This window comes from Aulonocara sp. 'chitande type north' Nkhata Bay, linkage group LG6 (genome assembly GCF_057382095.1).
Source record: "Aulonocara sp. 'chitande type north' Nkhata Bay isolate Kocher_YH1m ecotype deep benthic linkage group LG6, A_spYH_male_GT1.1, whole genome shotgun sequence".
Classification (NCBI taxonomy): Eukaryota; Metazoa; Chordata; class Actinopteri; order Cichliformes; family Cichlidae; genus Aulonocara; species Aulonocara sp. 'chitande type north' Nkhata Bay.
In genome coordinates this window covers 24,189,628-24,202,130 of record NC_141349.1, presented here as the reverse complement: position 1 = coordinate 24,202,130, position 12,503 = coordinate 24,189,628, and the positions used below count along the sequence as shown (strand labels likewise).

The 12,503-nt window shown below is 41.1% G+C and overlaps 1 protein-coding gene across 1 annotated transcript; it reads right to left on the bottom strand.

Annotated features, from left to right (window-relative positions):
* Positions 1 to 28: 28 nt before the first annotated feature.
* lonrf1 (LON peptidase N-terminal domain and ring finger 1) lies at positions 29 to 11,008 on the bottom strand. Its single transcript, XM_086295720.1, has 12 exons — positions 10,006 to 11,008; positions 7,735 to 7,853; positions 6,685 to 6,807; positions 4,425 to 4,619; positions 4,087 to 4,300; positions 3,891 to 3,993; positions 3,650 to 3,764; positions 3,426 to 3,547; positions 3,166 to 3,324; positions 2,757 to 2,919; positions 2,494 to 2,646; positions 29 to 706 (listed from the first exon to the last, which is right to left on the bottom strand). The coding sequence occupies exons 1-12, from the start codon at positions 10,613 to 10,615 to the stop codon at positions 548 to 550; spliced, it is 2,235 nt and encodes a 744-aa protein (XP_086151846.1). The 5' UTR covers positions 10,616 to 11,008; the 3' UTR covers positions 29 to 547.
* Positions 11,009 to 12,503: the final 1,495 nt, after the last annotated feature.

Sequence of the window (12,503 nt, the reverse complement as noted above, 5' to 3'; positions counted from 1 at the left end):
TTAGTCCGTAATTCAAATTTATGAGATACCAGTGGCATAATTAAGCTTCCATACATCAAAGACAAAACAAACATACAAAAAACACTTTTCCCCTCAGTTCACTTGCATTAATCCCAAAAAAAGTGATTATGGGATATCCTACTCTGTCACTCAAGAGCAACAACAAGGAAATATTAACCACGTGCTGCAGTAACTTCTCTTGTTCTTGTTTTTCTGCAATTATTCAGGAAATATTTCTGGAAATTGACAATAAAGCAGATGAGAATAGTTTCTGTCTTATTTTTTTTTTCTAGATCTTTTTTCATAATCACAAACATCAAATGTTTCACTCAAAGTATCCCTGAGGTGGTTTGGCCGTATATGTTAGAGTGAATGACAGCTTTGCACTGATCGAGCCACATACTAGTGGTGGTGGTGGTGGTGATGGGGGGGTCTCTTAGCTGTAACTGATGGGGTGAACTGGCAGTAGGAACGAAAGCAGGTGTTGCTGAAGGGTTCTTCTTTATGTCACTTCAAAGTCCAAAAGCTGTTTGTTTGTAGGGAAGCTCTAGTTGTTGGGGATGCTCTGCAGATATGTGAGGATGTGCTGGATCTTAACCAAACGTTCTTTGAGGGTGGTCATGGACAGGACAGACAGCTGGTATCGAGGGTCGATAGGCAGAACAGCCAGCAGCCACCAGCAGCAGGCTGGACCATTCGGAGTCGCCTGGAAGAAAGGAGGAAGAGTGTAAGCAGCTTTCAAGAAAGCACAAACCTTTGCCGTGAGACAAACTGAGCCCAACTCAGTTGAGGGTCCTGGTACTATGTTTAACATCAATGAACAAGGCAAATGTGATACTCTCATCTGGAGCATGTTGAGAAAATCTCTGAAAACTAGTACTGATAAACAGACAAAACCCAAATTATTACACTCTGAATCTCAAGGATCTGAGCAGAACTGGATGTTGTAGTTTAAATTATAGAAATATTCAGTTTTTTTTTTTATTATTCTGGCTTTGAGAAAAAGCCTTTCCCTTTCTTCCAACCCCAACAGTGCATGCATATTAAATTAAATCCTAATCTTTCATAGAAAGTCTCATAACACAAATGCAGACTATGAGTATTTTGGACTTTTAATGTATTAAGTCAATTATGAGCATGCCAAACCCCCCCAGTAATCAATAACTCCAAAATCTCCTGATCATCTGCCACTTTTATTTATCTATTCGTTTTTTGTTGCTGCAGACATCTCAGAAGTCTAATTAGAAGTGTAATTAAATCCATTCACCCATGAAACTGATTCAAATCAATCTGCTCATAGAGATTTTTAAACTCTGTACCAAGTCAGTGTTTAACTTATTTCTAACTTGGTGCTACATTTATTACTAAACTTCATAGTTTTTCCTTATGTGCAGCTAAATGCAGTACTTAACGTATGACTGTGCCAGAGTCAGGAAGCCTGAGCCAGTTAAAACATTTGCACTTGACACAGTATTAGAAGTGAATGGTCTTTACTATTGTGTGTGCTACAGTTAACTTCAAAGCAAATAATCAGTTTATTTCTCTATAATAATGGAATAAAAGGTCAGTGTCGTGTCTTTGCTAGCATGTGGTAAAGTCTTTTCATGACACTGTTCTGATGCAACAGGGCAGCCAGGATTAGCTATGAAGCACCCTTTAAGCTCTTTAGCCTATATTGTCAATAGACTCCACCCAGTGGGTGTCCAAAGAAGTGAGCTGTAATCTCCTTTAACGCTGCAGGCTGCAAGTAAAAGCTACATCTGAGCGCACACAGCACCTACGTTAAGGTATTAAGATCCCTGACGCAAGCGAGTACGTGGCAATGCGGGTCTCCCAAAAAGGCAAGTGTGTCGAGTTTCAAATGGTCCAGTTTCATATAATAATTTAAAGTCCAAGTGATGCAAGATTTACTGGCCGTGCGCTGTTTCCAAGAAGACGACCGCTGTTGGCAAATTCAGGAGATACAAGTTCTGATAATAATAAATCAACTCTGCTGCCAACTCCCTGCCGTGCAGTATTTTTACAAACTGTTCTGCTGTACAAACAATATAAAGTGACTCACACCATTAATACTTTTCCCCCATATTAACTCCCACTGCAGGGAGGCACACCTCAGCAGAAGTTTAATTATGCAGAAGGTTTCATTTTCCAGCTCACTTATTCTAAATTAACCATGAATTACAAGTCATCCTCTTGTTCATCAAATGCAGTTTTAATTTATAACACACACATGTGCTTGTGTAATCATTGCTGCACTTCAAGACATCAGTGAAGTGCAATATTTTCTGTGTAATATAACAGTAAACACAAAGGACCCACAGAAAGCTTTGCAGTTAAATGCAAACAGCTTACATCCATCTCAATAAGCTCAAGCATTCGATTACCATTTGTTGGTTTATGTGAGATATTTGTAAGTGTGTCAGATACTATTTAATCTGCACAGAGATATTCAGATCTTCACAGATGGAAGTTTGGATATGCTGTGAGACGTACCTGGATGTCAGCTTCTCGTTCTGGCATTGGTCCAAAGTGCTGCAGGATTTGGTTGTGGAAGTGGATCTTGAGGTTCTGGAACCAAACTCGGGCCTGCTCATACACTGCGTCATGCAGCTCTTGTAGTCTTGCTAGTTCTTCACTGTCTTCCACCTGGCAAGCAAAGAATCGTTTGGCCTGGTTAAACTTAAGATACTTGATTTTTCTCCAAGAACAAAAAACAGGATTCCTTCCACCTAAATGACATTCGCTGTGGTTCTTACTCTGCTATCCTCCAAGTGCTCAATATCTGCAGTACTGTAACCGTCTTTCAGTCCTCGGGACAGGACCCGGAAGCGTTTTCCTCCAATAGTGTCCACTACCGAACGCCCATCGGGGAGGAAATGGACACTCCTGATGATCAGCATGCAGCCGTAGTCTGCAAACCTGCAGGAAGGCATATGACTGTTTATTTAGAAAATGTAGCTGAGGTAAATTGTTCTAATGACCCCTGAAGGGCCTTAGGTAATTAATTACATGCAATAACATGTCTACTGACATCTACCAGTCATGAGCAGAAAAATCAATGAAGACTTTGAACAAGTGCTTTCATAACTATCTTCATGTTGCATTAAGACTTTTGTTTAGTGACTTATGCAAACCACAACACAGTGCCTGTGCTTGCATACTTACCCTTTTTCGGGGTCACTGATGCACATCCCAAACTGCTGGGTGCCTGTGTCCATGCAGCGGCGAATCATGAGGCGGTAACGTGGCTCAAACACATGTAGGGGACAAGGCACAGTAGGGTACGCCATGGTACACACAAAGATAGGCACATTCTTTGTCAGGCTGGGGAGAAGGAATTAAAGGGAAACGAGTTTAGGACTTTTCTATGATGTGCATAAAACACTTACTGATAAACATGATGCATGAATGAAAAGGCTGCTCACTCAGAAAGCTCTCTGGTCTCCTCCTGGTGAGTTTTAGTCCTCTCTGCATACTCCCGGCTCAAGTACTGTTTGATCAGCATGTCCAGGAGTATGGTCTCCTTAAATTTCCTAGATGCCAGATACTGAAGCGAGCGGGAGAATGGGTTAATAAAAACAGGAAGCACAGAGCACCTTAAAAAATTAGCAGAACACCAGCACAATTTTGGTAAATTTGTGTCTCTCACCTCTTTGAGACTCTCTTTACAGAGCGGGCACTGGGGCATGTGATCCAAGCAGCGTTCCAGGCAGTTTTTACAGAAGGTGTGGCCGCATGGTGTGCTTACAGGCTCATAAAACAATCTGCATTGGTCACAAAAATCCAACAATCAGCTTGTTGTTCTAGATGTAAGCAGCCAGGCTGTTGAGTCATATCCATGAGCGCTGATGTAAGCCAGCAGTAAATGTGGCGCACAAGGCAGTGCTTACCTCATGCATAGAGAACACTCCAGGTCATTGGAGTCCAGCAGATCCTTGGGAATAATTCTCATTTTAGGTTTGGTGGGGGGGGTTTTGGAGCCTTTTGCCACACCTTAAGACAAGAAGAGGTATTTTAATAAAATTTAATTGAATTCAATTTGGGTTAGAAATTAAAAACAAAACAGCAGAAAGCTGTTCAATGCACCTTGCTTTTTATGCTTGCTACTTCTGCTGTCCACTACACAGGGCTCTATGTCTGACACTGACAACTTCCTCTTCAGGAGGCTTCCTTTGTCCTGGTCCCCCAGTTGAGGAGCAGAGCAAACTCTCTTTAGACCCTCCTCACTACAATTAGAGCTATGCGATCGTAGCGAATGAGCTCGGCTCAAACCAGGTCGCTCCACACTTTCCCAGCGTTTCTACACAATGACACAGGACAGAGGTTAAGAAGATGATGGTGGTTCTTTCACTGGTGTGGCTACAACTGCCATTATTAACAAATTCATTATTAAACTCTGCGATTGAGCTCCATTGTGTTAGTACCTCCTGGTTTTCCAGATGGTGCGCAGAGGCAGCACGGACTTGGTGGAGGTGTTGCCTTTGAACTGGTCTCTGTGGTTGGGCTTGGGTATCTGCCACAAGGGTTTTACTGCGTAAGTGAGTCAGTGTGTTCTGTGTTGTTTCCCTCAGGCCAACCTTCACATTCTCATCACCGGGGGAGAGCAGATCACACAAGATCTGTGAAAGAAATCAGCGTGTTATTGGAATGTCACCTAAAATCATCAATGCCATCCTGGGAAGCTTAGAAAACCTGAAGAAGAAACACTTCTGGGTACTAGAGGACTCAGATAGTGTTAGAGCCGGTGTCCCATATTTGTAAGATTTGCTCATTCAAATTCAAATGAATCATCAAACACTGGCTTTAAACTACATATCGTGCCACACAGGTTGAAGGAATACAGTTAGGTCCATACATTTTTGGATACCGACACACGTAACACGGGCCTAAAGAGCAGACTCTAAGCTTTATTTCAAAGGGTTCAACAAAATACTGTCGTCACCACCAAAGAATTACAGCCACTTTTATACACTGTGAATTTTCTTCTCAGGTTCATGCAATACTCTTTTTTTCACACAGTAATAATATAACAGTTTAATTTTCAGGCCTCAAACATATAGTGTGCAGCGAGGGAAGCATAGACTTATTTGTCCTCTCTGCACAACGGGCTTAATGAGAAAAGAATAAACTACACACTACCATTTGTTCCTTCATTGAAGTGATTTATGTTATGTTCAAAATAAATAATTAATTCCCAGATGTCAGTAAAACAACACTCACAGTTTTAGATTAATCCCAGACTATAAAAACAAAACGTATCAATGAACATCTAAAATTTAAAAGTAGTAGTAGCTTATTGTCTACTACTGACAGAGCCTGAATTATAGATCATTTCACACATGCTTCACTCACTCGTTTTCCTCTACATCGTTTTCTCCAACACTGCATATTTTAAAAAATATTTCATCAGAATATTTCCACAGGAAACTACGTGCAGCAAATAGGGCTTGTGATAAAGCTGGTGAAAGTGATGACCCTGCCAGAAATGTGTATGTATCACAACTTCTGTTCTTCATTTTTACCCTTTCACTCTTATTTTAACAGATGTGTAACCATATGCTGAGCGTCATTTCAGTGTTGTCTGAGCTTAGTCATGAAAACGAGGACAGTGGGTGTCATTTTCATATTCATTAATTAGTTGATTGGTACATTTTGGTACTGAGGAGGCTGGTACAACTCGTACAACCTTGGTTTATTGGCTCATGCTGCCGAGCTTCCACGCTGTAGCAGAAAGATGCCTAGTTCACTTCTAATTTCCAAATCAGAAACATGAGAAATTTAGTTAAGATGCCAACACACCCAGTAACCCAAAATGACCAAACGAATCAATTTTTGAAACGCGATTACAGAAAACGCTTGTGTCGGCAGCTGAACACAGACCAGGTTAGGCACATAATGGCGAACTGTCACGCTATGCAGAGAACGAATGTAGTCCTGCATACATTAGTCAGCTGCATGTCACTTATGTAACTACAATACTGTGCTCTGTCTGATCTTTAAGTGGTACTAACGTCATTAGAAGCACAGTCATAAGATCTGACCCACTAACAACTTTTGCAATTCTAAGATGATCCCAGGGAGATCGAAGGAACCAGCAACGTTCATGGTCATGGAAGTACAAACCAAAAGCAATGTCATTTGTGTGCATCCAATGTCCCTCATACAGTCCACAATCATCACCTTGAGTAAAGCACCAACAGTAAATGCTTCATATTTCCATATTTCCAATAGCTTTAATGTCCCATGGCCTATGTAACTAATTTCTTACTTTCTCTTTTCAATTTAAATATATCAGCATCAATGACCAGAATAATAAAACTGTAAAGGACATTTGACAATATAAATCCTATTAAAAACAAAGCAACGCAACAGCTCCTTCCTTTCAGGATGCTTATAAAACCTAATGTCTCTAACATGCTCCCAGTTAAATGAGTAATTCAGTAGTTAAGATTAAGATGTCATTACAAAAGGCGATTACATTAGGGTTGTAATATAATAGCAGATGCTAAATAAACAGACAAATGGCTCTAAAGTAAATAATAAATGAATAAGGAGAAGGAGAGCTTTGTGTTCCCAGCTTAGACACTCGTGCCCTGGACCTAAACTACTTAAAATAGTTAAAACGGTATGAATTCCACTTCATCCCTGGCAGCAGACTCACAGCAGACACCGTAATCCTCTCACCTTTTCCACTTGTCTTTTAGCACAGGGAAAGTCCTCATCAACAGCCAGGCAGTGGAGGAAGACTTGGAGAGACTCGTCCACTTGGCCCATCTCATGCAGCACCAAAGCTTTCCTAAATAAAGCCTGAAAGAAGACGTGCAAATGTGACTCTCAGATAAGCTTCAAAAACACAAGCTAAAGGTGTAGCTTTTTTATATATATATATATATATATATATATATATATATATATATATATATATATATATATATATATATATATATATATATATATATATATATATATACACACACACAATGCTTTCAATGCCTGTCAATATGACTATGCATGACATAGATAAAATCACAAAACATGTCGTAGGCATTCGACACAGACGTTTGGTGTCGTGCTTGTGATGTAATAGTCATTAATGTCTGTGACCTTAATCGCTGCATTCTCAGTTGCCATCGAGAAAACCTTGACTGGTCATGACACTCTTTTGTAACATATTTACCCAAAGAGAAGCTCCTTTATGTAACAGTAAAAATAGCAGCCCGCTGTTAAAAGTACGGCCTATAAGCAAACAGTGAGATCGGCAAAAAGTATAATTCACTGGTCACTAATCCAACATAAACCTTGAAAGGTGTTCTATATCAATGTGGATGAATGAATAAACCTTGCTGCTGTAAACTGGTCTGCAATTTACAGGTCATTAGCATATAACGACACTAATGACACAGTTAATGAGGCCGCTCTCTCTCCATCTGTGGGGCTGTGACGGCAGCAGTCTTAAAATACACCTTTTCTAAGTAAAGGCTGGCTGACCGATATATCACAACAGGTGAATGCACACTAGACTCGACTATGCAAAAGGTAGTTGTGTGAGTTCGTCCACTATCCTTAGGGAGTTCTATGCTAACTTACCCAACACCAGTCATTCAACCACATAAATCCCTCAGACTTTTACAAATTTTACAAAGTCATTCTGTTTCTTTATTATTTATTAGTCATGCTTCATTTCTATTTTTAAAGCAGACTACCATATTCCTGCAGTATCACTGAGTGACCTACTTCAGCAGAACAGCTGGATCGGGGACAAACGTTAGTGTCTTCCAAAGCCTGGCGGTACTGTTTCAGACCCATGTACGCCTCCGCTCGAGACAGTCGCGCCACCACCGTCATGTCTGGATCTGCAGAGGACAGGATGAAAAGGAGAGGGGAAAGAAAAACGTTTAATGGCCGGAGGAAATTGCTTAAACCTCAACACTTGCACAAATACAAACCATTCAGTTGCTGCATGATTTGACATGTATGTGACATGCAACGCAGGTTAAACCTCAAGTAATAGCACACACATTATGCAATTAATCAGGACCCTGCATTACATATTAACTGTGTCAATGAATTCTGGGCAAACAGTGTAAAAGGAAAACAAGCTGCAGGAGCCTGCAAGACCAGAGAGATTGGTTGACTTTATGGTTCTGTCCACTGTGGTAGTTTAAATTAAAAAGAAAAAGCACTACAAAACATGACATATGCTTTAAACACAATGACAGGCTTTTTTGAAAGGCAGACTGCTTTGTTGTTGGTATAACAGCTGCCATTAAGGAGGGCCTAAAACAGCTCTAAATATTTCCACCTGTGACAAAGACTAAACATTAAGATGAAGATATATTCCACTGGCTATGTAATCAGCCTGCCTCAGCCTTTTAAAGCAATCTGTCTGCGTGGCAGATGAAGTTTGTTATTTAACTACTGTGTCATCATAAACCACATTGCATACTGTCAGTGCTAATAATGTATTACGTTTCCCTGAGAGAGATTATCTCATTTCTATGGAGCATTTGAGATACTAATTGGAAGGGTAAGGGTAGTTTGTCTTGTCATCGTTACATCAGCGAAGCACCCACTCTGTGTCTGGAACTTTCTATCCTCCCCTCAGGTTGGATGCAAAACTGTGGGTCTGCACTGTCGTAAGCTGGTGCTACGACTGCAATAGCACCTCAGCGGCATCGGTGTAAAGTCCTCTACCCACTGTTGAGTGACAGAAGGGTAATGCTGCTATTATCTTTATGTAACCTTTAATGTGTACAAATCACTGCTTTTGGGACGACCTGAGAGACAATCCAGGAAGAGGGCAGGCTGTAATTTCATATTTTGTCATTTGTCATCCGGCACACAGCCCTTCCTTTTAAAATAATTGAAGCAGCAAACGAGAAACAAAAAAAGGAACACACAAATATATGATGTTAATTTGAAAGCAGGTAACTCCAAGCGTCTAATGTAGGGGAGGAAGTGCATTTGGGTTGTATTGATTATTTCTTAATTTATCCTCAGCAAGCTCCATGTTACATCCAGAAAAAACAAACCATTTACCATTTTAGGGGGAAGGGGGGGGGGGGGGGGGGGGGGGGTAAAGTTTTGCTTTAAGTTACTCAAACTATCAAGTTTAATGAATAGACTAGATTTCCTTCGTTGTGTGATTGAAAGTAATCAGAAATTTAGTAATCCGGAAATAAAAAAAGAAGGAAAAGAAAGCCTGTTCTTCTTGTAAGACAGCAGCATACCCACAATGCATCACACTGCTTTACTTTCTATTTTTGTTTTCACGAAGGCAGGGTATGCCATCCTCTGCTCTGTCCTCTTTAACCTGGGAACTCAGTGTACATGCGGGCAGTTTACAGTATGACTAGTTTGTTTTTACCGGACAGAGGAGCATTACTCACTTCAATACACCCACATAGGGGTTTCCTATCGATACTTGCATCTGCACCTGCGAAACTCAATGCCAACAAACCTCCCACATCACTAGCAGGCTAACTTCAAATAAATAAACCAGCCTGGTTTAGTTTTTTTCATTGCATAACTTGCTGCCTTTGCTGGGTGTGTATACGGACCCCCGGCACCTTCTAAGACATTTATGAAACCGTGGTTCGCCCAGACATAACAATTACAAAATACAACCGCCCTCCCCCCATAAGAAGTTACAAAACCTGCTCCAATATGTGTCACGACCTGCCTTACGCAACGTGCACAAAGCGCGCATGCCCATCTTGTGCCATTTCGTAAGCTGGGCCCAGCAGATAGGCAGAGCAAGAGGAGACTGGCGTCAGTATAACACATGAAATTAACTAATTACTACTTAAAAAATATGTTGGTCACCATGTTGTCGCCTCTGAACCCATTGAGGGCAGGGGCCATACACGTATCCCGCTCCCGTTACTACTACACAACGCCGCTTAAGTAATAACACATCCGCACTCCAGTCATGCCTGCTCGGTGAGAGTGCGCAGTAGACACACCTCTCCCGAGTGCACGGCTGGCACTGTTAACAACACTGACCTGACTGAATCACGTCGGTTGCTAGGTCCACGGCTTCTTGGTAGCGTTTTCTTCTACAGAGTGCGTCCACTTCCATTACTTTTTTCGATTTTTCCACCTCCTCCGGGAACCATTTACTTAGTAGTCCGCACAAAATCACGTTCACTTTCTCCTCGCCCCTCACGTGTTCAGTACACAGTTTACATTTGTCAAGCAGCCGTCGCTGTAAGCATCGTTTACAGTATGAATGTCCACAGGCTAAGGTCACGGGTTCACCTAGAAAGCAGTGACAGTTAGGACACTCCAGCACGTCCTCCTCCGCGGAGCTCTCCGCCGCATCCCGGCTACTACGGCCCGACAGCGGCTCTGGCCCGGCCGCTTTCCTCTTAAAGTTGCGGAGGATACAGTCCACGAAAGTGCTGAGCTGCTCGGGCTGCACAGGACTGTACCGCATAGCAGCTGAAAACCAATCAATGGCTTCTCTAAGGCAGTTTTCGGACGCTAGAGCGTTAGCTTTCTGAAGTATAAGTTCATGGTGGTTCTCCTCTTCCGAGACGTTGCCCGAGTCAGCACCGATGAAGAAGGCGCTTCTCTCCTCCAGGGCGTCCGCCGCTTGCGGCTGGAGCGACATATTAGCGTCTAAAAAGATGAGCAATAATATGTTATAGAGACTTACTGCTAACGTGTTTATACATTTTACGGCTGCCGTGGTCCTCAGCGGTATATTGAACGCACTTTCCCATAGATACCCGATTGTTACATAAAAAAAAATAATTGTCACGTGAGCAGCAGACTCGTGCCGTGATTGGTCGGGACCTCTCGGTTACAAAACCTGTGCTTGAAAGTTTCATAACTACGGAAGAGACGTAGTAAAGTTGCCAGTGTGCTAAATGTCAACGCTCTAACTGGAACTTCTTAACCCCCCCAAGTCCTTCACAGTCAAATAAAACCAAACAGAAGCCATATTACTGCGAAAGTTTGAGCGGGAGGTTTTGAAACCAGGGGAAATAGGAAACCTACTAAAAGGCATTCATAACTGCTTGTGTAATACGATTTTGTAACACTTTCCCAAGTGTCAGTTTTATGTAATTAATTTCATGCACCTTATGTTTTCCTTGTTCTTTCGACTTTCTCAGTGTAGTTTCATACTTTCATTTGCTGCCGGAAATATTTACTGTTTGGTTTTTTAGAAAGTTTTGCACAGAAAAGCAAAGATCACAACACCCGGTCACTGCTAGGATTACGTCACAGCCATATTATTTATGTAAGGGGAAATTACCTTTCTCCAAAGGTAACAGGGCTTGAGGTCCGGTCTGGGGAGGTGTGTTTTTCTACCCCGGTATGCTTTTACTGCAGTGGCAGTGTGTTTGGGATCATTGTCATACTGATATATGAAGCTGTTGCCAATCAGATGGTTTCCAGATGGTATTGCACAGTGAATCAAAATCTAGCTGAAATACTATTGGTGTTGTTCCAAACTATCTATCTATCTATCTATCTATCTATCTATCTATCTATCTATCTATCTATCTATGTCCGAACATAGTTTGAAGGAAAAAGACGAAGGGCCAGTATTTATTTATTTCCTCTGTTTCTTCTCCTCTCCCTGATCCACAAGAAGTAATCAAAATATTCCAAAGCAAAAAGAAATCATTTTTTTAAATTAAACAAATTGTCTACATCTACACAAAATGAGGTTTTGTTTACAGTTTTTTTTATTGGTTTGGTGCAGTTTTCACAAGCAATTGGTACATTTTCAAAACTCTTAGTACTTATATCACAACAGATCATCAAAAGTGCACCTTTTTCAAACATTTCAGCATATTTTCAATTGTGTTAGTACAATACACATAATGACAAAATATCATTTTCACTACACAAAATAAGTGTTTCATCTAAATAAATGTTTGGTTCACAGTTACTGCCTTTCATAATGTTGTCACTATAAAATTTTTGATTTGCATCTCTTATTATTCAGTTTAATACATTTTTCTGTCATTTAATTCAACCGATCTTAATGTTTAATCAATGAATCATTCATTATGTCCATGGATTTTCAACTTGACTGATTGTTGTCTGGTCATTTGTAAGTTCCTTTTGAGAGGAACAATGTCCAGGTGAAACAACTGCGTTCAGAATATATTCAGGTACAACACTAAACTGGCATGCAATTACCGTAACAGAGGGTGATGGAGCTGGACGCTGCTGTGAATCATCACAAGTATATTTTTGTTGATGAGGGCGCTTTCAATCTAGCAAAAACTAGACACAGAGGACGTAACCTTATTTGGCTACCATCCACGTCCCTGGACAACGTGGGGGGAACATCTCAATGTGTGCAGCTATATCTGAAGATGGTGTGGTAGGCTGTAGACCAGTTCTAGGGTCATACAACACTGAACACCTGATAGTTTTTTTTAAATGAACTGGAGCAGGCCTGTCAGGGAGAAGACATCGTCTATGTTGTTGTGTGGGACAATGTCAGCTTCCACCATGCACAGCTGGTTCAGGAATGGTTT